Source organism: Malaya genurostris, chromosome 3 (assembly GCF_030247185.1).
Source record: "Malaya genurostris strain Urasoe2022 chromosome 3, Malgen_1.1, whole genome shotgun sequence".
Classification (NCBI taxonomy): Eukaryota; Metazoa; Arthropoda; class Insecta; order Diptera; family Culicidae; genus Malaya; species Malaya genurostris.
In genome coordinates, this window is record NC_080572.1 from 37,590,612 (window position 1) to 37,614,641 (window position 24,030).

General features: G+C 35.9%; 2 protein-coding genes across 2 annotated transcripts in view; one reads left to right on the forward strand and one right to left on the reverse strand.

The window, feature by feature from the left end:
- The window catches only part of LOC131435043 (SH3 domain-binding protein 5 homolog), a 55,407-nt gene extending 51,979 nt beyond the window's left edge, over positions 1 to 3,428 (forward strand). Inside the window, exon 5 of the mRNA XM_058602515.1 lies at positions 1,260 to 3,428. Within this exon, the coding sequence (XP_058458498.1) occupies positions 1,260 to 2,189 (930 nt within the window). The 3' untranslated portion in view covers positions 2,190 to 3,428. The remainder of the gene's footprint in view (positions 1 to 1,259) is intronic.
- A 4,563-nt stretch (positions 3,429 to 7,991) lies between these two features.
- Positions 7,992 to 19,285, reverse strand: LOC131436033 (uncharacterized). Its single transcript, XM_058604463.1, has 3 exons — positions 19,244 to 19,285; positions 18,338 to 19,169; positions 7,992 to 9,338 (listed from the first exon to the last, which is right to left on the reverse strand). The coding sequence occupies exons 1-3, from the start codon at positions 19,272 to 19,274 to the stop codon at positions 8,321 to 8,323; spliced, it is 1,881 nt and encodes a 626-aa protein (XP_058460446.1). The 5' UTR covers positions 19,275 to 19,285; the 3' UTR covers positions 7,992 to 8,320.
- Between the last annotated feature and the right edge of the window lie 4,745 nt (positions 19,286 to 24,030).

Consider the following 24,030-nt stretch of genomic DNA (forward strand, 5'->3'; position numbering starts at 1 on the left):
GAATTTATTCGTTTTCCATTCAAGAAATTAAAAATACTACTGTTATCGAAATTGAATTCTAGCTTTAACATCACATTTCCCCTAAAGAAAATGCTAACTTGAACGGTATCGCAACTAATACGAACTTAATTTGAAAACATGAAGCAATGTCATTGAATGAAATTAACATATCTGTGAACACGGTGGTTATTGTCACTCGTTTCACGCTCCAATTACGCTCGTGTGATTAACAGCTCAGAACCACTTACTGTGAACTATTTGCATTGATTTATTCTATCATGTAACGTGTCATATCATTTCTACAATTATTCGTCCTCTGTCTTACTATACAATTCAATCGCGACATTGGTTTAGCAGATGTAAAATTTCCATATGCAAAGAGCGTTCCAGCTATTGTATTTCAATTGTTTAGAAGACAGCGGAAAAATGAGTTAACATGAGCTGAGCTAGCATCGATTAGAAAAATTCTGCGAAAGTCTGTTTCGGTTTTTGGTAGCAATACAGAATGTCGACACCTATCCAGATTGCATGATTGAGTAGGTCATTTTTCTACATAATCCGAGCAACATAACTCTTATAATTATAACAAAAGAAAATTGAGTCACTCACAGACGTGCAACCACATGTTTTCATTACCGTCGTTAGATCATTATTCAATTTTGCTTTGCAAAGTTTATGGTACCGCATAGTCCAAAAAACTACGTGTTGAGATACATTTCTCACGTGATTTTCTGGTAAAAACTGCATCGGAATGCTCGGTATGATGTTAATGAGTACATGCAGTTCAATCTCAAAAGCCAAAGAAATCGAAAGAGATGCCCGTCCGGCGTGGCTTTGCTTCGCAACTACCACCACCCCATCATCATCGTTGATACTGCAAAAAAAAAAGGCATCTATAATTAGGTGCGATTGATGTAGAAACACATCATCGGCAGTTACTGGTATGCAGTAGTCGTGCCCGAGGAAAAGACCTGCCACAATAACGCAAAGCATCAGGTGCCCCTCACGATGTTACGTCCGGTTTGCAATTAGAGGCTAATTTGTAGGTCAGTCGGAATACATAATTCAGACTCTGATGTAGAACTTTTCGGTCAATTTTATGATTTTTTTTTTCTTTCATCAGTAGTAATAGTAATAGTAGTAGTAGTAGTAGTAGTAGTAGTAGTAGTAGTCGTAGTAGTAGTAGTAGTAATAATAATAGTAGTAGTAGTAGTACGCGGGGACATGAGTTGATTAATTGAGATTGTTCTTTGTTTTAGGTACAACAACTGGAAGAGCGCAGTCGGCGCAGCATCCAAAAGTCACGGCCATATTTCGATGAGAAACAACTGTGTCAAGAGCAATTGGAAGCCCAGAAAGGACGCATTCAGCAGTTGGAGGATCAAATTTCTGCCGCTAAATCCGCTTACGGGGCTGCGCTTCGCAATCTAGAACAAATCAGTGAAGAAATTCATAAACAGCGTGGCGATCTCAGCATGGTGGCTCCATCGGGACCCAGAGAACCGGGAGTGGGTGCCGAGTTGTCCAATTTACCTCCATCAGCCTCATCTGTGAAATTGACTTCACCTAGTGCCAGTAGTAGCAAATACATCACTTTCAGCAGTAATATGCCCGACATATCGACTGAGCTGGATAAGTGTGAGATCCATTCGGTAGAAAGCACATCGCTAGCCACTAGTTCAGCTGTTAGCGAAAAGGACCCTAACGATGACTATATGAACGATGCGGATCTGAATCTGGAGCTACTGCGGCAAAAGGTTAAAACACTGGCCGTTCGTCCGGTTGAGGGAGGTGATGGTCAACAGCAAGAGCAAGAGGTTTGGGAACACGAACTAAATGCCACCGTGGACAAGCTGGATCATTTGATGATGTTGAGAGAGTACTCTAGTCGTGGTTCTAGCATCATGTCTCCCAGCGAAAATGGTCAATCTCTCTATACCAGTTTGCCAACGACGCCCAAGCACCAGCAAATGTCACCGGTGCTAGCGGAAAAGCAGAAAATAAAAATGTTCAAGAAACTCGATCCTCTGCCACTCGCGAATGTCTCAATGTATGCGCTTCCAACCTATCTTGGTTGTAGTGGACTGACTATGCCAGTTTCTGCCGGACAGCCCGACATGATCACACCTTGTAACGAACCCGCCCCTCCAGTGGCTGGGTACAAGAGCAAACGAAAGATGTCCATGTAAAATTTGGTGCCAGTAAATGCGAACAAAACGGTTGTGTGAGTACAGCGAGAGTAGAATGTTTTCTGAGCCATGCTTCCAAGTCCTTTCAGGATCTGGGGTGAACAATTTCAGATCGTGTGTATTCAAAAGTATTTTCGCCATTATTTGTGTTTTTCGTGTTTATTTTCTACGTTTTACTAGAAATAACTAAAAGCCAACCACAAAACTGAAATAGTAGATAGAATGTAACAGAACAAAAAATCAGACTCGTTTGAAAATGTTGAAAGATGCAATTCGTACTTTTGTACGTTAATATTTTCTTGCATTTTACATTGGGGTTCAAATAACACTCAATTTATCTTATAGCGATTGCTAACTTATTCTTTAATTTTTTTATCTATTTGTGATTCATTATAAGATGGCTTTAAATATGTTTTTTCCTTATTGCATTTTAAATTCCAACACGAATACTATTTATCTATCACAAAAACTACGGAGAGAATGATCTAATTTAAACGTATATTTTCTGTGAATTTTTTCATTAAAAGAAAAGTTATCAGATTGAGAATCAGATTAACACAAAATATATTTTCATATTTATAATGTTGAAGATTCGAGAATATATAAATTGACTGTGCAAAGAGCTTTGTGTTTGATCGAAAACGAAGGGAAAACAAAAAGTTTAATTGACTTTACAAACAGATTTCGAATCAGTTATAGTTGGAACCAATATGCACATCACACTATGTTAAGTACAAAACTAAAAGTGTATACTTAACTCATAAACAAGTGTTTATAATTACTACCAAACTCGATTATGTAGTCAATGTTCAATTCTATAATGATGTGTTTTCGAAAAGGTTGAGGAATGCTATTTGAGTTGTTCAACAGCTACGAAATTATGATTACCGTGCAATGGTAAAACGTGAGACAGTTCAGAATAAAATTGATCTGGAAGAACATTTCTAGCAAACGTAGTTAGAAAGGCTTAAGCTACGGACATATGATGTGGTTTTATTGTACATAATGGTAGAAAACGATGACCAGAAGGTGTGGTCATTATAAATAGCATTATTTTAAGCAGGAGGAAACAACCGTAATTTAATTTAGCTCGAAAACATCCTGATAGATCTAGAAGCATCAGCTAAATATAGTTGATAATTGTTCTCTAAAATTTGAGTACGTTTTCCGAATCAAGAAAGGCGTGTACGTAGCGTGCTGACAAGTTTAAATAATAATAAATATTTAAAATAGAATAAATCGGGCAACTGTAATTGAAAAATTGAGAAATCACTTGATTTAGAGACTACACTCAACTGGTTGAAGCAGTACACCATTGCAATTTTTAAATAATCACAAAAGCCAAATACTTTCTAAAAGCCTTGTTTTAATTCACCTAGTGGTGTAATTATGCCTTTCTCATATTGCTCATACCTTCATATATATTACTGTAGATTTTTATAGAATGACGCTTCCAACGCGTATGTCATTAGTCGATCTGTCAATAATTCTGTCAAAAGTTGTTGGGTTGCCCGAAGCTTCCACTTTAAATGGTCCACTCTGTATGTGACACTCGGTCCTCCAGGCCTCGGTTTTCACAATGATAGCATAACTTTTCATTATGAGAAAGGAAACATTCCAACATAATCGAAAAGAGAAATTGAATTTTCATCAAGTTTTTGGAACACTGGTTTTTGAAATAAGATCTATGTATAAGAGAAAAATTCAAGTTAATCTCAACACCCAACACGACTTATCTGTGAAAATTACAATGCTTTATCTGTAACGCATCTTTTGATTACGATTGTAACAATCTGAATCAATCTATTATTAACATATATCAATTTTTGGACCGATTTCTATATCTATTAAAAGTATTATAAAAAGTTGCAACTAAAGTCTGTTGAAAAAAGTGGAACCGCTTAATTTGGCTGACCATGTCTCAGCTGTTAGAAGTCCGATTTTGTAAATTTGGTTATCATTAGACAGATACGTCTATCACAACATAAAGTGAACAGACAATTTTTCAATTAGACTTCGTTTATGAAAGTTATTAACAAAAACGTAACCAAAGGTCCAAGCATAAACTATCGAAAACTTCGTATTTTCGACATATATTTAACTTCAAAGCGACGACATATTCATTTTTATATACCAATGCAACCTATCATCAGCTATATGTTCTAGAAGAAATCAATTTCAACTTTACTGAAAATGTCTCAAAAAATTCGATATTTTCACAGAAATTTTAGAATGTTAGAAGTATTCGAAGAATGCTAAATGCAGCTAAGCATTTTTGTACACCAATCGATTGAATTTGATACCAGCTATAATGTACGGGAAAAAAGTTTCAAATTTACTAAAGAAAATCCAAATTAAAATAAAATTAAATCTGTTTGATACTGCATGAAATTCATATCGATCATTTAGGCATTGTTGATCACCAATCGATTGAATATTGTTTCAATTAAAAATTTTTATTCTATTTATTCTATCATATTTACTAAAATTCTCAAGAAATTTTGTTTTCACAGAAACTTGAATTTTAGAGTTGCACGCATGTTGTTCGCAAGAATGTTCGTGTACCAACCGACTAAATTTACTTTCAGCTAAAATCTTAAAAATTTTATATTTACCAAAAATCGATATTTTCACAGAAGTTTTTAAAATTGAAGAAGTTGTATGTACTTACGTGAATTTGACATAAGTGACGTCTAAGAAATTTTGCTTACCAATTTGATGAATCTAGCAACGTGTAAAATTTTAGGAGTAAAATCTTATATTTACATCAAAATCTCAAAAAATCTACTTTTTCGTGGAAGTTTTCGAATTTAATATATTGGAAAAAGTAAAACAAACATCTATGATCTTTTATGAAGATTGAATTTTGTATTAGCTAAAATTTGTAGACAAAAATAATTCTATATATACTAAAAATCTAATAAAAATTCGATAAAAATTTAATTTTTGGATTTGAAAATTTGAGAAATACAATGTTATAATGTAAGTAAATGTAAGAATTACTTCTGTATAGTCGCTGAATATAGACACATTGTGATCATTGTCATCAGTCTCAGAGGAATCAGAATCTGTGATCATTATTGCATCAGCAGAATTTTCCCTCACGGCTGAATAGTGAAAATTGCATCATTTTCGCAAGTTTTCCAAAATTCTATGTCATCATTATTTTAATACTCACGTAAATCCTTTGTTCCAATTTTATTCACTTTCTGCCTACAAGGTGCACACAAAACATAATTTGCCAGCAAAAAATCGAATTTCTCAAGAAGAGGAGAAGAAACCCGACGCAACGAATGTTTTTGATTTTTGCTAACTTGAGTCTCAAAATTAAATATATTGCAGCAACGATTTTTGAATTTTGAATTCATTTTTACACCGCGATCTTAACTGAAAAGTTGCTAACAATAAACTGACAAAATTAGGATTCGATCTGTGGCGCGACATGTGTAGACAAGTTGAAGGCGCATTAGGCCGATCCGACCGATCCGAGTTCTCCAGCAGAAAAAAGTCAACGCCGGAGAGCTCGGTTCGGTCGGGTCGGCATAATGCGGATAGCCTGTTAAGCCCGTATCCGAGCGAATTGCGCTGCGGTACGTCGTAATTAAAAAGATCACTGCTCCGAATGTATTGATCTTTCCATTCTGAAACTTTGCCAAGATTGAGTTAAATCCCTAAGGCTTCTTTTTTCAGCAAAAAAAAAAAAGAAAAAAAAATAGGCCCATTTTATTTGTTTATTAATTTTTAACTTTTTTCATTATATTAACTTTAAAGATTGTTTTATGGAATCGCTCATTTGAAAGCTAAGGAAAAGACACACATTTCATGTCTTGGACGAATTTTTGTATCATTATTAGATTTTACATATAGGCTGTTGAAAAAAGGCTCTTTTTTGAAAACGCGAAATTTCAAAAAATTATATCTCGAAAATTCCGCGTACCATATTGAAATAAAAAAATACGTGTCGAATATTTTCGAGTTCTTTACCGAAAAACCTGTTTTAATCCACCCAGTGGTGTAATGATGTCTTTCTCATATCTCACATATTCTCATATATAAATGTGTGGTATTCTTGGAAATAATTTTCTTTGAGTCTAAAAAACAACAAGGTTTGTCCATAAATTAGTATAGCCTACAGAGTGATACAGTACTCAGGTCGGTTAGGCCATCTCTGAGGAACGAAAAGAGGTACTTCCGAAAATGGGAACCGGTATAATCGAAGTTTTATTTCGAGAAAAGTGGAATCCATTTTTAAATCTATGGCTACAATCTTCGGTCATTCATCAAAAACCCAAGAGCAAACAAAAATGCCAAATTAATGTTTGGCCATTTACTGACAATGACTACCGATTGGAATAGTTTTGAGGCAAGTTTAGAAATTATTTTACTTTTTATATCTAGTGCTTCCGGAATCAGAAACCGAGAACAAGCATAGCCGAAATCGGGTTGTTTGGTTGTCTATTGACAATGGCTACCGATTGGAATAGTTTCTAGGCAAGTTAGGATTTTTTTTACGTGTTTTGTTTCGCCGCTTTAAGTGACGGTATCCAATTTATAACACACTTCACCATATAATTTCGGAACCGGAAGTCGGATACGGATGAAATTTATCAGTTCTGAATGAGACTATGATACCTTTAATTTGAATCTAAGTTTGTTGAAATCGGTCGCGCCATCTCTGAGGAAAGTGAGGAAGTAAGTTTGAATAAGATTTTTTCACTATTTATCCTGTAACTCCGGAACCGGAAGACGGATCAAAATAAATTTCAGGAACTTTGTATAGGACAATTGTACCTTTCATTTGAATCTAAGAATTGGAAGTCGGATTCGAATGAGATTCAGGAATTTTATGTGGGGTTACAAGAGCTTTCATTTAAATCTAAATTAATGAAAATCGGTTCATCCATCTCCGAGAAAATTGAGTGCAAAAAATGTTACATACATACATACACACATACAGACATTTAGCGTACTCGACGAACTGAGTCAAATGGTATAAGTCACTTTTTTCTGCAAGCACAATACAATTCATGATTTCCCTTGGCAAAGACGTTGTGTTAAGTTCGCTAAACTGCCAATTGTAGGTAGAACATAAAACGTAATAAAACCTTTTGTGGAATTTGACTATTCTGATTCAACAGACTTCGCAGCCGATTCTTAGCGTAAAGAAGTAGTACTACGATCCTACTGACACTATGAATCCTTCCAGGTTGGGGCTCGACAACTGGCTTGTAAGACCAGCGCCGTATGCATTGAACCGCCAACCCGGATCAACGTAAAACGTAATTAATATTTTCAAATTGATTACTCCACTTCGATTAAAGTTTATTGACTAAGTTCCTGGAAGATTTTTTTTTCAAAAGTATTACTTAGGAGAGGCAAAACTAAGCAATTCCTTTAAATCATTGTTGGTTTCATGGGTACTTTGATCATTTGATGAATCTTTTAGGACAACTTTTAACGGTGCTTTGGATTTTACCTCGCTGCATACCGACTCCGATACCGTTGTTGTTTCGTAAATGTCGTTAACATTCATTGTTTTGACGGAAGGGGAGGTCTTCCGAAATTCTTTTATTTTGAACATTAGTTATACTGCCGTTTTTTTGGAGGGCCCAAGCATTTGTTGAACGCCAACTACAATCGCGAATGATTGTTTGATTTCATAAAATAATGTCAAACGATACCACTCAAATCATTCCGTATATGAGAAATCAAACATTCCGTATATGAGAAATCGAATATGCCATTTAGAACATAATAACATTTGGATTTTAGTCATCAAAAGAATATTTTCTGCCAGTCAGCAAAAGTTGCCTAAAATATTTATTGTACAAAATTTTGAAAAGTATTCGAAAAGTACCATCTACCTTAGGCCAGACATGATTGCTTAACTACTATTTATATTCGGATGTAGAAGAAACCTACACTTACGCACTATATCACATCTAGTGTTGCACTGGTAAAAGCTATTAGATAAGAAAAAATCACGAAATAGATTATTGTATAGCTTAGAACACAAAATGCTGAACAAAGCGTATTATATTAAGCCACATAAATCTTGAACTCGAGCACCGTTTGGTTTCTTGTCGAATACAGTCCGATTCAGTGGACTATTTTTCCCTAATGTTTTCGCACTACCATTGTAGATTCCTGGCGAGAAAATGTTCTATCGAATCACGAAATTGCTCCAGAAGACCTCCAATCACCATGCGATAAATGTTCAATGTTTCCTGTGATGCATGAGGTTGTAGGGTAGCTCGCACTTTGGTGAAATATTCTGTGATCTCCTGCGGACGTTCTGACCACCGGTAGTTCAGCTTAACGGGAGGTACCTCCGGTCGAAAACGATATCCATACCGATGTATCATGGTCCAAGCAATCCCCAGGTAGTCTCGACTAATGCGAATTTGATTATGGTCCAATCGTCGAAACAATTCTGATACGTCAATAGTCTCGGTGTTGAAAAGTTTCAAGGCGCTGCATATTTCATTTTGACGGCGTTTGAAGAATTCGTCGATCTCTTGTCGAACGTGCACTTGAAAAGATGTGCCATCAACATCATGTGGTCGCTTCGTTGGAGGGTGGGGTTTAGAAATTAAGATATTATGTAGCTTGTTAGGTTGGTGAACCCTAGAGATAGTCGGATGATGTCTAATTGAAACTAATTTGGGTCGAAGGGCAGAAGATGGTGGTTTTGGCGGATCTGGAATAGGCATTGAGCGAAGGATGAAGTGACCATAGCGATGTTGATCCTGCGGTGATCGTTTCAACATTGCTTCTAACTGACTCAGTGGGGAGTTTTTCGATAAGTCCAAAGGTTGTGTGGCATCGTACAGATTGCTCAACATGGACGAACCGAACCCGAACTGTGGCGGGAGACAACTTGATGTTCCAACATGTGCTTTACCTTCCGATACGCTTCGGGATTGATAAGTCGAGTTTGGTTTCCTCCAACCGTTGGAAAACTTTGCGTAACGTCCGACAGGTGTAAACGATTGTCTTTGAGGTATCACTATGGATTGTTGTTTCTGGGGCGACGCTATTAGCCTCGTGTTTGTGCCTATGTTAGGTCTCAGAATCCTGTTTGGTCCGATGGCAGCCTTCAAATGAGCCATTTGCGGTATGAGCTGAGAAGCTTGAAGTGCTGATGATCTGGAAAAAGAATAAAGAAAACTATCATTATTGTTGTTATTTTTCATATTATTATTATTATTATTATTATTATTATTATTATTATTATTATTATTATTATTATTATTATTATTATTATTATTATTATTATTATTATTATTATTATTATTATTATTATTATTATTATTATTATTATTATCATTATTATTATTATTATTATTATTATTATTATTAATAATAATATATTTGCGGTTTTAACATTTTTAAAGTCATTCGCCGGATTTTACGCCGGATAAAATCAATGAAAAAAATTTTTCTTCGATGCTGGATTTCGTCATCTTCTTCCTTGGAGTAGAGGTGTTTTCATGATTATCCAGCAAATGCAGGGGGAACAGTGGTTCGCTATTCACGCTACCGTCCATTGGTTCAGTATAATTGTTATTGGTGAAATAATCATTATTGCTTATATTTGGGCGTTGGGCGCGTTGTTAGCTGTAACTGGCGTACCTTTCCTACATAGAATACAACTGGTTTCATTGAGGATGTTTCATTGTTGTTGATGGTTGTTACAGGTGTAGGTTGGTTGGTGTGATGGATGCACCTTTATCCTTTGGTGTAGTTGGGTTTTGTCAAAGACATCATATTAACAAGATATCCAGCTCTCACATTTCCCGAACAAATCATTGGCAACATCCTTTTTTGCGAGCATGTCGCCCTCAGGTGAGTCCGCATCGAAACTCATACATAGAAGTAGGGGAGAGAAATGTCAAATTCGTGCGCGCCAAAATAGCAGGGCTGTGCACCCATACAATTGACATGACATGTTGAATGAGACGCCGTGCGATGGCGTTGCTGAACTGAAGATTGAGATCGCTCCAAGCTGACAGGGTCTGGTTTTGTCCAGTTTATCGTTTTGACGTACTGTAGTGAACAGCTTCTTGGCAGTATTGGCATGCAACCATCTGTTTGTCATAGGTAATTAGTGATTTACACGAAATCCTCGTATCCTGGCCAAAAATCACATAAGAAGATATAGCCTTCTTGAAGCACATGCGTACCCAATGCAAAAAAAGTTCTTCCACCCTTTTTTTTCGATGGAAATAACCTCTCCGTGATGTTTTTATGCTCCACTTAGTGCACATTGTTGTTTGTTTTCAGCGAATTGAATTGCTTCCAACTCTATATATAACTGGAAACAACATTATTTGTCTTATTGCTTTGAAGCAAATGCACTTGTTTAAGATGAAGATGCATTTGCTTCTTAAGCAAACCGAAGGTCGAAATTTGCACTGCCAGAAGTCAATAATAATTGTGTTTTTTTGTAGTAGCGGCGGTAGCTTTTGTTCGCCTGGTTCACTCATTTCCAAATCGGTCGTACATTGTTTCTGCCTTCCCGAATGAAAGCGGTTTTGTTTTATCGATTGACTTGGATGAGATGTGAAAGCGAACTGGAACGTATGTATTATGTTCAAGATACAATAGCAATTACCACAAGCCCTTGCTGGTCTAGTATGAAACGTAATTAAAAATGGAATTTTCGTGGTGAAGTTTGGCGAACGATCAACGGATAATTTGAATAGAAAACACCGAAAGCATTTTGCGATGAACGAGAGATTTTTGAGCCAGTTTTTGAGGCGATGGTAACAAATCAAAAAAATATCTCTAAAATATCTTCTCTGTAAGAGCTCTAGAGAAATCGAGGCTTATCGAACTACAGCTCATGTTCCTCATAAGCCGTATAACAGACACGTTACTGTGTCGAGTAAGAGAAGCGTTCTGAAAACGAAATTCTTAGTCGCCAAACCTTGGTATTACATAGCTCATATGGAAATTGACCTTCTATTTCAATTGACTTTTCAGCCAATTCTTTGTGTAAAAATTTATTTTAATCCTGCTAGTGGTGTAATGATTTCTTTCTCATATAACATGTTTCCATAAATATCACTAAAGGTACTTCAAAAAGCCTTTTTGCTCGATACTGAATAAGAACAAAAAAGTTTGTACAAGCATACACTAGCATAGCCTTTTCAATTTATGAAAAGTTTTGAGCCAACTTTATTGGAATTCTTCATTTTCGCTCTACATGACGGCATAAATTTTAAACACACTTCACCCTGTTGTAGAGATGGTCGGGTATAGAGATTCTTATACCCGAATCCGACCCGTACCCGAGTGATCAGCCAAAAATTTACCCGTACCCGATTAAAAATTAAAAAAATTACCCGTACCCGATCAATAATAAAAAAAAATTACCCGTACCCAATTAAAAATTACTTGTACCCGTACCCGACCCGAATGAGTAGTAAAAATTTTACCATAATTCAGGATGGAAAACATAAAGTTTTTTAGATAGCGAGCCGTATCAGGCTCTAGTTGGTAAGTAAAATACATTAAAATGCTTGTTTACATTTAAACATATAAATACACTGTGAAGCAGGAATAGATTTCCAATGTCTTGGGTACTTTATACTCATTTACAAATGTCAACAAAAGGGAGTAATATCAACTCAAATTTTTCAAGAAGCATATTTACCCAAAATGTCGTAATACCCGTTGTATTCAATTTTGGGTATGTATGGTTTTTACGAAACAGTACTACTTTTGATTCTATTCTTTAGAACTACAAGTAAGCGTGCTCATTATCTTGACACACAAATAGAAATTCACATTCGAATCACTTGATAAATCACGTAAATAGGTTCCAAATGTTATGCGAACATCCCCTAAAATGAATAGAGTATCATCAGTTTGTTTACGTGAATTGACCAAACACCAAATAATGTACGTGTATTCCCGGTGTGAAAAATTCAATTTTGAAAATGGTGAACAGTGAGGCCTTCAAGTGTAGGTAGTTTGAACATTCCTGAGAATTTTTTTTTGGTTACAATTTTGTACTACAAAGCAAAATGAATTATGATTTTGATTTAAATTAATCTATTAACTATGCCCGTTTTGTAAGCCTCACAAACTCACACCCACTGCACGTTGTCACGCATCGAGATTTCACTTGTAGTCCAGTGGAAAGAAACGAAAATTAACTGGAAATATAGCCCAACTTGCTGTGCCATCAATTGGTGTCATTTCAAGTGAGGTGACACCACCCAGAAGTGAAGAATACGAAGAACTTCTATGCAGGTTTTCTGAAATAAATGTTCATGTTTTTATGGTTAGAATCCTAATGATTTATATAAAAATTTTTAAAATCTCAAACCAATATTTAAAATAACAGTTTTCTGGTATCTGAATGTGATATGAGTACTACACTTCATTTTAAATATGAATCAAATAATTTTTACTAGATTGTGCATTAAACAGATTTGAAATGACAGTCCATTAAAACCTACGTGAAAAGTAGGGTCTCACCGCAACATCTTAGAGCTAAGGCAGTGTCTTATTAAATATGTTACAAAAAAGTAGGCTGGAAAATATTCACATAACTTTTCACGTAACTATGATTGATCGGTATTTTTTAAATGAAGAAAGGAAATGTTTTTTTCTGGAAAAAGATGCCAGTTGTCAGGTCTGGTCCTAGGCGCTAATGTCAAAACCTCTTGAATCAAATTGTTTATTTTTCGGAAGAACTGTTTTGCAATAAAAAATTCTCGTCAACGTGTAAACATATTTATGTGAAGTACAAATGGTCGGGTAATCGATCGGAAAAAAAGATTACCCGTACCCGACCCGTACCCGAGTTAACAGTAAATTTTTTTACCCGTACCCGAGTGAGCAGTAAATTTTTTTACCCGTACCCGACCCATACCCAATTGAAAATAAAAATTTTCGGGTACGGGTACGGGTCGGGTTTCGGTAAAAATACCCGAGACCCGACCATCTCTACCCTGTTGTTTCGGAACCGGATTCGGATTTCGTAGGTTTTCGTTTTTAAGATTTTGGTGACTGTTTCCGGGACTTCTGGAATCAGAAATTAAGAACCGGTATAGATGAAATCGGTTCGTTTGACCAGCAACTAACAAATTGAAACAATTTTAAGCCTAATTTAGAAGAATTCTTCCGTTTTTGAATTATCGCTCCAAATGACGAAATAGGAAGTCGGATTCTGATAAAATTTTACACTTTTTTATGTGAACAAAATACCTTTTATTTGAATCTAAGTTTGTGAAAATCGGTCCAGCCGTTTCTGATAAATTGGAGTGATTTCCGGTTTGGAGTACACGATCACTTTTTTCGGTACTTCCGCAACCAGGAACGAAGATCCAAAGCAAAGCCTTGGTATTACATTCATGTAGCGGAATTTGACCTTCTGTTTCAACAGACTTCGCAGCCGATTCAGAGTGTACAGAACCATTGCATGGCTGGTGCTACGATTCTACTGACACTACGAATCCTTCCAGGTCGGGGCTCGAACATACGACAACTGGTTTGTAAGACCAGTGCCTTATGCATTGAACCACCAACCCGAAACAGAAGATCCAGTGTACCCAAAATCAAAGTATTTGATCATCAACTGACCAAACCTGCTCAGGTGAAGAATTATACCGCTAGTTGAAAGTATTTTGCTCGATTTTTCAGTGTCGTGAATCAAAACACGTACATGAAAATGATATTTTTATATTTATCAGTCTAAAATTTCGGAACCGGAAGTTGTATCCGGAAAAATTGGATAGGGTTATATAGGATTGTAAGACATTTCATTTGAACATAAGCTTGTGAAAATTGGTTGAACGATCGTTGAGAAAATCGAGTGCACTTTTTTATGTTTTTATACGTTTCACCCCGTTACTTCGGAACCGGAAGTCGGATCAGGATGAAATTTAATAGCAGACTATAGGATTATGACTTTCCAATACTAAAGAAGTAATCCCATCAGGATGTCTTTAGAAGATAATTAAAGTTTAGAACATACTTTATCAATCGTAGCAGTCGTCAATCGGGGAACGGAGAGGACCATTGATGATAGCTTTGAAGATGTGATCATTCGATATAGTTTCATCAGAAATGTGATTTAAATTTCACTGCTGAAATGTGATTTAAATTTGCAACCTATTTGTATCACATTTCAGCAGCGTATTCTCTGATTAAACCTTATCGAATGATCAGATCTCCAAACGACTGCTATCATTAATAAAGCAGTTTCTAAAATGAAATTACCTTCTAAATTGAAACAATGGATGATTCTTACTCCACTGTCGATGGTGTTTAATACCTCTCTCAATCAAGAAACTTTTCCGGATATGTACAAAACATCGTATATTTTTTCTGTTTTCAAGAATATAAATAAATATAACTTCTCGGAAACACAATATGAGTTTATGCCAAAATAATCATCTATAACGAAACTTATTACCCTACACATCTTTGAAAATTTGATGTCTACAAGCACGTCTTTTGCGCGGTCTAAACGGATTTCTCCGTAGCCTTCGACAACATAAATCATCAAATAGCAGTTGACAAACTCGACAAACTTGGATTCAGTGGATTTTTACTCAACTGGTTTCAGTCATATCTAATTGGTAAGTGGAAATCGGAGATTGCACTTCAACACCGTTCGTCGTAGGCTCTGGAGTCCATCAAGGCAGTCACATCTGAGATCTTCCCGGATTCTTGGAAGTTTTCATACATGTTTCCAGCTCACAAAAAAGGAGACAACAATGACATCGACAACCACCGTGGAATTACTTCGCTTAGTGCTATTCAAATGCTTTTAGAAATTGTGGTACTGAAATCTATATTCAACTATTGCAAGTGGTTTATTGCAGAAACTGAACATGGTTTTATGCCCACGGAGAACCCTTCGATCATAAAATTGCGATATCGCAGTTTTTGATTTTTGCGATAGTTGATTAAACTAATTTATTTTTTATTCAACCAATATGGTTTTTGATTTGCATATATTCAAGTAGTTGAAAAATATGTTGTTTTGAATGCTGTCAAATGCCGGAGACAGTTGAAAGCAAAACAATAATTGCAATGCAAAATCAACAACTTTTTTAGTTGAAATCGCGTCGCTTCAAAATGTCAATGAAAACAACATCGACGGTTAAAGCGTTTGGTGAAATTGTGTTCATTCGATTTGAGAAATTCATGATAACAAGTGTTTATCTAACAGCGGTGTTGTGATAAAGATGAAAAAGATTAGGTGACAAATTAGAAAATGGTAATGAATGAACATCTCGTAATCTTTCAGGTATGCGCAAAAATGTTATGCTTCAAATTCGATCATTGATTTACTTCCAGCAGACTGTTTTACTTCCAGCTGTTTGATACTGATGATGATGTTCATGCATTGGCAATAAAACGCTTTTTGACATGAATTTAATTTATGAAAGTAACAGGAGCGAAGGGTTTCAAACACACAGAACGCGCTGCGATTGAATGGCGCGTTTAATTGCCGTCGCAAAATTCCAATTCCCAGCGGTTGATGCACCCAAGCTCATATAAATTGACTAAATTTTTCGCAAATCAATAACATAATTGATTCAACTATTTGCAATGTCTAAAACAAATAAAACCGATTTATTTTTCAACTAACAGAATTTTGTTTCAATAACAACACCAGTTATTTCAACTAAAATATTTGTTGAAATTGAAAGGTATGTGTCCTCACTAATTGACAGCATTTTTTTTCAAACAGTTAAATTAGTTGTTTCAACCTTCGTTTCTGCTAATCGAAAAACAAAAATGACAGTTTAGTTAAAGCAACATTCGATTAGTTGTACTAAATTTTAACCAATCGAATTCAGAAAATCAACTAATATTCTGGTTGAAATGGGATCGCGGGTGGTTCCGTGCCGAAATGGCCTACGACTCTTGCTTCACAACGCTGGTGACGGATGATCTCAAGCTATTCCAAATAGTTCGAAGCAACGAGAATGCCGTCTTCCTCCAACACCAACTTGAAATTTTTCCTGTTCAAACAAAAAATAGTTCCTATAAGGTACAAACTGTCTTGGTGAAGCAGTCAACAGAACACATGTGTTAAGGGTTTTAGACGAGCAATTGTCTTTCAAGCAGCATACCAACTTTATTGTAGCAAAGGCAAACATTTACTGCTGAAAGTCTTTATATTGCTTACTAATACGTAAAACGCTCGAGTACTGCTCTATGATGTCCACTGAATAGAATCAGTACAGTGCAGATTCGTTTGATTTGATCTTCGACAGTTGCCTTGGAATAACCATGACGAGCTGCCTAGCTACGAAAGCCGTGGACTCTTAAGTTAAATTTCTTTATATTTAGGTACGCAGTTGAGCTCTTCGAAATAACGTTTTTCTGCGATTACCTTTTAGTTATACCAATTATGGTACTATTATTGGTCTACAATGAACTTTCAGTAGAGACTACACATGGTCTGTTGATTACATTAAAAATTAAAGAAAATTTCCGTAATATTTTTAATAAGGAAGATATGCGAATCAATCGAGTTAGCAGCGAAAAAAGACATATTATACAAAAAGCACACTTTTAAAACCAGTTCTTGAGTTTGTAAGTTAACTGATTATTCTGTAATTCAAATACTTTTTGCAGAGACTCGATAAATAATATCCTGATATCTCTCCATCTTTTTCCGAAACTTGTCACAATAATTTGCAGTAATAAGAATCATATCGAATGTGAGTTAGTTTTTATCGAAGTTCCACATTGTCTTGTTTTCGTGAAAATGATTAAGAACATATCAATAATTCGCGAAAAGTATATTGAAATTATTAAAGCACTACTCTTCACAATCCTGGATTATGTATCCATTAATACAATAATAAAACCAAACCCCTTCAAGCTCAGTCGAGAACTGATGATTGTTTTATTCCGGGGAACTTTTACCGAACTAACAAAAATTTTTGATGCTGGAAATTACGACAATAATTGACAGTTTCCTAATTTCGAATAGCCGAGACACTTATTTTCGGTTTTACAGTTTGGTAATATTTTTACACATAAATTTCATCAATTTGGCCTTAAGCATGATTAGCTACTGTAACTGAGTTGTTTAATGAACATATACCGAACATTGAGTTATTATCTACCAAAAAATTATCATTTCGAAAAATTGTGACAGAAGTTGAGCTGACAATCAGTAATTTAACAAAGTTTAGCGAATATTCGTAAAAGAGTCCTCCGAATCAAACAACAAACATATTGGTATTCAATTTTTTGCTGAAAAAAGAGCATACTGTCTCCTTGTACAGTACAACTAAATTTGCCAGCTCGAAAAAACTGCAGTTTTACTGAACTAAATAAATAAATTACTGAACTGATTGCGAGGCGTTCAGTTGTGTCAAAATTGGTAAAAAAAATGCTGATTTTTGTAAAGAAAGCTGTGTACATTTGGCTGAGACGAACCACATTACCAGTTCGGCATGAATTCCGGATCAAATCCGAGTGGGTGAAAAATTTCCATTCAGAATTCCATGTGGAATTCAGTATGACATCCGAATCTATTCGGATTCCAGTGCAACAACCGATTCCGAATGAATTTCGCCTCCAACCGATTGGTTCGGAAATTAGTGAACTGAATTGTCAATTCGTTTTCTTCTTCTTCTTAACCGATTTTGCACGTTTTCGTGCTGATTTTTAATGAAACTCGGAATAAAAGTTTTTTCAACTGTATAAATAAATTGAAATCTTCAAGCTTTTCGAATATAATGAATTAGTAAACGACCAGTTCTTCTAAAAAATTTCAACAAATAGGCGTACATTTGTCAGTATCGTCCATTCCTCTGGCTGAAATGTAAAAATATGGCGCAAGTCACCTGATTTACACATTCATAAAGTGAGAACATTCAAATATCAATCGGGTTGATCGAGCACTCAGAATCGAGCAGTCGAGTAAGAATTCATTACTCAGTCCGTTTTTGAAACAATGTGGGGATTACCGAGTAGTCGGTGGTGCTAATCTCAGTTATTTTTTCATCGAGAATCAACAATAAAATTCAAGTGTTTACGCACATCATTCACTCAATATGGCGACTGATATGTAAGTGTGGCCAAAATAAATTATGAATAACTTTTCGACACATATTAAACAAACAAAATAGATTCCGGAAACGATCGAAATAACTAACCTGGATTTGTTACTGATGGACACAAAGGTTGGTACATTTGTTTGCGAATGATATTTGGCGGTTGTTGTTCTTAGATGTTTCGTATGATTACCCGATGTATTCACATGATGATATGGCACGGAGTTTTTAACACTCACATCGGATTGATGTAATCTAATGTCCTCCTGATTGCTCGTTTGTGATGGTGTATGTTTGTCTTGAATCACAGCCGGTATTCTTGCTGAAGATTTATTCGGTGCCACTACTTCTACCTGGATGTTTCCTTGTGCTATACTCGATGCTCCTAATTTAATGGGTATGTTTGCATGTATAACGTCTGATACTCCAGGTTTTTCTACTTCAGTTCCACTAGCATAGGGCAGTTTACGTATAATTGTCGATTCATTATAGATCAACTTCTTATCCACTAGGGTAAAGTTCAGAACAATTTCTGATTCCGTTAGCGTTGAATGTTTGCCTTTACTGTCATGAGAGATTCCATTTTCAGTCTTGTTTTCACCGACATCTCCGTTGACTTTACAGTCAATGACCAGATCATCCTTTTCATCTTCGTCCTCTAGCTCATCCCGGTCGAAAAAACCTCCGTCGCTATATTCCTTCTCTAAGTTGTCATAGTATATCTTCGACGTGGGTTGCATGAGGTAGGAGGGATCGTTCGATTGAAAATGGTCGATTGATTCCGGTTTCGATGGTTGATCCCCAGTTATGTCAATAATTTCCCCGACATCAGCATATACCCTATTCGATCTGCCGTAGTGTCTAAAGCTGTTCAGCTCGAATCGCCTAGTGTCCAACGATTGTTCAAACTCTCTAAGCATTTTGTAATTGTAATCTGAAATATTTAGAAGAAAACATAATATTTGCTTTAATTTTACGACCCTTTAAAGCACACATTGCTAACAAGACCTATTTTAATGCTAATCCAAAGAAGCACCATCCTGCTGGGTACGCGCCAGTCAAGCTAGTGATCGCTTGCCTCGGATTTGGGGTGCTTTATAAACCAGGGCCTGGGCTTATCGCATCAAAACTTAGGCAAACATATCCCCAATCTTTACTGTCAGTGATAAGAAACTCGCCGACGAAAGCCAGCACCCCAAAAGAAGGGATTGACAGTAAATCGATGAGCACACCAACATGCACATACACTCTTCCACGCATCCATCCGCCTGTCTGAGATAACTAATGAAAATATGATGATGATAAGATAACCGTAGGTCTCTGTTACTTTTTGCTGTTCCTTCGAGATACAGGAGCACGAGATAATTTGGATCTGATTTATGGTTTACAAATAATGAAACAGTGCAAGTGGGATACTATATTCAAGCAACACCAAACATGGTGTCGTGCGTGAAAGTGTTGTACCAGAATTGTTTTATATGTTTCACGGCTAGCGATTAACCTGAGGACTAAATGCATTATGGTACAAGTCACATGGCGTAAAAACGCTTAATGTCATTTTTAATAATGGCATAAAATTCCATGCGTTTAGAGCTAACAGAGTTGGTCGATCGAAGATTCCATTTTTGATTTGAAGATGAAGGCAAAACAATCAAATGTACATAAGTAATTTTTGGCTAGGTAACAGTACAATTCAATAGAAATATCTTTTAAGTGCATAATCGTGTTTAGGTTATCTGAATCAAATACAAATTATAAAAAGGTCTGTTTGCATCATCTACGTCTTCTTACATCTCACGACTAAACCATTTCAATGCGGTCTGAAATACGTGAACTCAGCTTTATAGTAAAACCAATCAAGCTTAAATCACTCTATTTTTGATTATAGAAAACTCAAAAAACAACCATTAATGCTTATCAACATTTATGAAGTTACGTGCTCAAAGTTTAACAATTCGATTTCTATCCGGTCAAGTTCCAACTAGTCGTATTGCAATGATTGTTGATTTGCAATCTAATTGTAATGCAATTAGCATTACACTTCATTTCGGCGGGTTTTGATTTCGATTCGAATTTTTTCCTTATTCACTTGCCTTATTTACTAGCTTTACTTTTGAAAAGGTCCGATTGATTTGGTGCACTCAGTAACGGGTAGATGTAAATAGCAAACAAAGACCAAAGTAACATCAAATTTAACCATGATGTTAGGAATTGTTATTTCTAGGTTGTCATTGCAATACTTGATATTTCATTAAAAGATTTAAGAAATAGTATAATAACTGCTTAACATCAATATTAGTTATTGCAACTCATTCTGTTATTGATAAAATATATCAATTGTATTAGGTACAGTTCCATCTTCGAAAAAAAAAAAAGAAATTATATAAACAACTTGAGAATTAGATAAGAGAAAAGTGTATAATATTTATTTAAAAAACCTGTTTTAATCCACCTAGCGGTGTAATGATGCCTATTTCATATCAATCATACTATCATATATAATACTGTGGTATTCTTTATTTCGTCTAATGATAAAAACTATCATAGAAGATTTGAGGTCGCATTAGAATTTTTTTTTGCGATTTTTCGTCCTTTTCAGTGATGGAAAAAATTTGTTAACACGTTTTACCCTTTATATCCGGATCCGGAAGTCGGCTTCAAATAGAATTTAAGAATTCCGTATGGGACCACAGGACCTTTCATTTGAACCTAAGTTTGTGAAAATCGATCGCGTCATCTATGAGAAAAGCTAGAAAACATATTTTCATTTTTATGCACATTTTCCCCCATAACTCCAGAACCGGAAGTCAAATCAAAATGAAATTCATGAATTTAGTATGGGACTTAAAGAGCTTTCATTTGAATCTAAGTTTGTTAAAATCGATTCAGCCATCTCTGAGAAAAGTTAGTGCACTTATTTTCACAATTTGTTGCACATTTTACCCCATAATTCCGGAACCGGAAGTCGGATCCAAATAATATTCAGGAATTTTGTATAGGACCACAAGACCTTTCATTTGAATCTAAGTTTGTGAAAATCGGTTCAGTCATCTCCGAGAAAAGTTAGTGCAAAAAAAAAACGTTACATACACACTTACGCACACACACATACACAAACATTTTGCGTACTCGACGAACTGAGTCGAATGGTTTATGACACTCAATTCTCGATTCAAAAGTCGGTTTTCACAGTGATTGCATAACCTATGCTTAGCAGATCATCAGACTCGACCTTCTCCGATTTGGATGAAACTTTGCACATGGCTTCAGTATGGCAACCCATAAGTTTTGAACCGATGGAGAGGTCAATCCGACTCACGACTGATTTTTAAAAAGGGCGTATGTATTTTTGCATTTCACAAAAATTGCCTTTTTCAAATCGTTGTAACTCGGAAACCGTTAATTAAACAAAAATGGCGTTCAGGCAGAAGTTGTGGGGAATCGATTGGGCACTCTAGAAGAAATATACACTGAAAAAAATTTTCGATTGTTTTTTCTCAATAATTACAAAATAATCCGAAAAAATGAAATAAAAAAAATCAGGGTTTTAATGGTTTTTGATAATTTTTATTTAAAGCTGTTATTAAAACCTACAGATTGATAGCTATCCAATCCTGCCTTTAACCTGTAGAATAATATTCTACTAATCATTTTCTTTCAACGAGAACGTGAATTTTGAATATACCTGTAAATTGTTATAACTGCAACTTCTTTATTTTTCAAAAGGCACGGATGGGCTAGCCATCGATCTGTAAGTTTTAATAAAAGCTTTAAATTAAAAATTATCAAAAACCATTAAAACCCTGATTTTTTTATTTAACTTTTTCGGATTATTTTGTAATTATTGAGAAAAAAAATCCAAATTTTTTTTCAGCGTATATTTTCTTTAGAGTGCCCAATCGATTCCCTACAACTTCTTTCTGAACGCCATTTTTGTACAATTGACGGTTTCCGAGTTACAACGATTTGATAAAGGCAATTTTTGTGAAATGCAAAAATGCATACGCCCTTTTAAAAATCAGTCGTGAGTCGGAGCGACCTCTTCATCGGTTCGAAGTGAAAGCGTATTCGGAAACGATGACTTACCACCACTCACATACACACAAATAACAGATCGGCTGAAAAGTTCGTATCGTTTCTATGAGAGAGCGCCACTAGAATTAAATCCATACTATTTTCAGTTAGTACCAACCTAAATTTGACAGCTGTCTGATTATTAGTTTGTGAGATATTGCATTTTGAGTGAAGCTACTTTTGTTATTGTGAAAAAAATGAAAAAAAAGGAATTTCGTGTGTTGATGAAACACTACTTTTTGATGAAAAAAAGTGCCGCCGATGCCAAAAAATGGCTTGATGAGTGTTATCCAGACTCTGCACCGGGCGAAGCAACAGTTCGTAAGTGGTTTGCAAAATTTCGTACTGGTCATATGAGCACCGAAGACGATGAACGCAGTGGACGTCCAAAAGAGGCTGTTACCGATGAAAACGTGAAAAAAATCCTCAAAATGATTTTCAATGACCGTAAAGTGAAGTTGATCGAGATAGCTGACACCCTAAAGATATCAAAGGAACGTGTTGGACATATTATTCACGAATATTTGGATATGAGAAAGCTTTGTGCAAAATGGGTGCCGCGTGAGCTCACAATCACAATGTCACAAGTCGATGAAAACCATGCTGAAATTGAACGAATTGGGCTTCGAATTGCTCCCTCATCCACCGTATTCTCCAGATTTGGCCCCCAGAGACTTTTTCCTGTTCTCAGACCTCGAGAGAATGCTCGCTGGTAAAAAATTTAGAAGCAATGAAGAGGTAATCGCTGAAACTGAGGCCTATTTTGAGGCAAAGGACAAATCGTACTACAAAAATGGTATCGAAAAGTTGGAAGATCGCTATAATCGCTGTATCGCCTCTGATGGCAATTATGTTGAATAATAAAAACGAATTTTGGCAAAAAAATGTGTGTTTCTATTAAACGATACGAACTTTTCAGCCGAACTGTTATTGTATGTGTGGAATGAGAGGGCCAATAAATTTTATGTTATGCAACTAACTGTTAAATCATTCTATGAGTCAAATTGGGTCACAACCGTGAAGATAGGTGTACCACATTCGTTAATACGAAATGAAGAGGTCTGCGGGGGAGAGGAATGAACGTTCATATATATTAGTGAGAGTCTCAAAATTTTCTGACGCATACTGTATTCTGACGCATACTGTATGTATACTAGATAGAGCTTTTCTTTTTGTCATGTACTATGTATTATTGAAGTAAACGTTCAACAGCTTTGTTAGCAGTGTTGCTAATAGAGCGAGATCACAGTGCACGCAGCACATTTTCGAGCGATGGCGAAACATATTCTGTCTTACTCGCACTCCTTCGCGTACGCTTATGAGTGACTCACAACAAGGTACATTTTGAACACGAGTGGTGTTTTCTTTTGGGTGCGATGAGTGAGAGTCAGCAGGAGTAAACACTTACTGTGAGTGGGTTACTACTGCGAGTCAGCCCACAATCTTTCACATTATGTTAGGAATCACTCCAAGAGCTAGTCTACACACATGGAGTGTGAGCACTCATCTACAAACATGGAGTGTGAGCACTATTCCAGTGTACTGGCAGTGTGCTGCGCACGGTAGTTTTTTTTTGGCAAATCGAAGCTTATGCGAGCACCATGATAGTCACTGGAGTGTGCTACAACTTGACCCCAGTAATTATTTGTGCTTACAGTATTAACTGATTAACGCTGCTGATGTATTTTACAGCTCCTCGAAGAAATAAAAAGGACCGATAC

Coding starts and splice junctions, on each gene's coding strand:
- LOC131436033 (XM_058604463.1), bottom strand. CDS start 19,274: ATGGTGCTTCTTTGGATTAGCATTAAAATAG. Junction 19,170..19,243: donor TTGGATTAGCATTAAAATAG/GTCTTGTTAGCA, acceptor TAAATATTTCAG/ATTACAATTACAAAATGCTT. Junction 9,339..18,337: donor TCCATCAGTAACAAATCCAG/GTTAGTTATTTC, acceptor TTCTTTTTCCAG/ATCATCAGCACTTCAAGCTT.